This window comes from Pteropus vampyrus, unplaced genomic scaffold (genome assembly GCF_000151845.1).
Source record: "Pteropus vampyrus isolate Shadow unplaced genomic scaffold, Pvam_2.0 Scaffold116, whole genome shotgun sequence".
In the NCBI taxonomy this organism is placed as follows: Eukaryota; Metazoa; Chordata; class Mammalia; order Chiroptera; family Pteropodidae; genus Pteropus; species Pteropus vampyrus.
The window spans coordinates 692,794-693,986 of NW_011888897.1; the positions used below are offsets into that span (position 1 = coordinate 692,794).

At 35.3% G+C, this 1,193-nt stretch overlaps 1 protein-coding gene across 1 annotated transcript in view; it reads left to right on the forward strand.

The window, feature by feature from the left end:
* The window catches only part of LOC105296014 (pregnancy zone protein-like), a 50,325-nt gene that overhangs the window by 22,076 nt on the left and 27,056 nt on the right, over positions 1–1,193 (forward strand). The window contains exon 15 of the mRNA XM_011365935.1: positions 840–989. Within this exon, the coding sequence (XP_011364237.1) occupies positions 840–989 (150 nt within the window). The remainder of the gene's footprint in view (positions 1–839; positions 990–1,193) is intronic.

Consider the following 1,193-nt stretch of genomic DNA (forward strand, 5'->3'; position numbering starts at 1 on the left):
ACTAAAGACACCAACATTTTATTCCAATCCAAATCAGCTTTCATTTCAAGACTCTAGAATTTACCTGATGCTACCACAGGTAAACTTCTAAATTATTCTATTTTATTTTTATAATTTAGAACTAAATTCTAAATTATTCTATTTTATTTTTTTAATATAAGATAAAATATTCTACTCAAGAAATGTTTATGCAAACGTAAGGACCAAGTAGATCCACTTCACTATGAATTGCTACTGGCTAAAGCAGAATCAAATCTCTGGGACAAAAAAATACAATTTTCCATTATTTTGTACTTCTTATTCTTTATTCACAGTTCTTTGAATTTTCTCAAGCAATTAACTTTTAGGATGCATATTAGATGTTTAATTTTTTAAGACCCAATAAACCTCTGATTCTGATAAACAGTACTATACTGCTTTAGAATGTCAGATAACTAAGACTGCCAACTGGAAGACACTTTGGTTGGCTGGTCTCAGAGGTGAAGTGTGATATTTCACAGCACCATACAAAATACACACATTCATCTCAAAAACACTGTATAGAGAGAGGTACATGACGAGGTATGTATCTTTGTTAACACATGTGTTCTCATTCTATTTCAATGTGAGCAAAACCAATTTATATTTCAACAGTTATATAACTCAGGGAAACGTGAGTTAACTGGAACCACACCTCCAGTTCATTCCAGAGATGGTTAACTGGTAGTCCATAGATGGCTTCATCTCTCAATCCTGTTCTAAATGAATAAAGAGAAAGGATGTATAAATAGGACTAGTCCAAACCTGGGATAGAAGCGAGTTTTTAAAAATTTGCTGCTATAATCATATCCTCTTTACAGGTAAATCTGAGCTTCGCCTCAGTCCAGAGCCTGCCAGCTTCAGAAACCAACCTGAAGGTCACAGCCACCCCTCACTCCCTCTGTGCCCTTCGTGCAGTAGACCAGAGTGTACTGCTAATGAAGCCTGAAGCTGAGCTCTCACCTCAATCGGTGAGTCCCAGTTCAGTGTTGGATATTAGAAAATGCACATATGATAAGACCGTTTTTGAAAGCTGGATGTTATAACTGCAAAGGACAAGTTCTTCAGAGTGTTAGGCATAATCTAATAAGTTATTTATGAGCTAGAATTCAATTCAGTTCTACAAAAGACATTGCACAAGGTGCATTACATATATCATCTCATTTCATACTCTG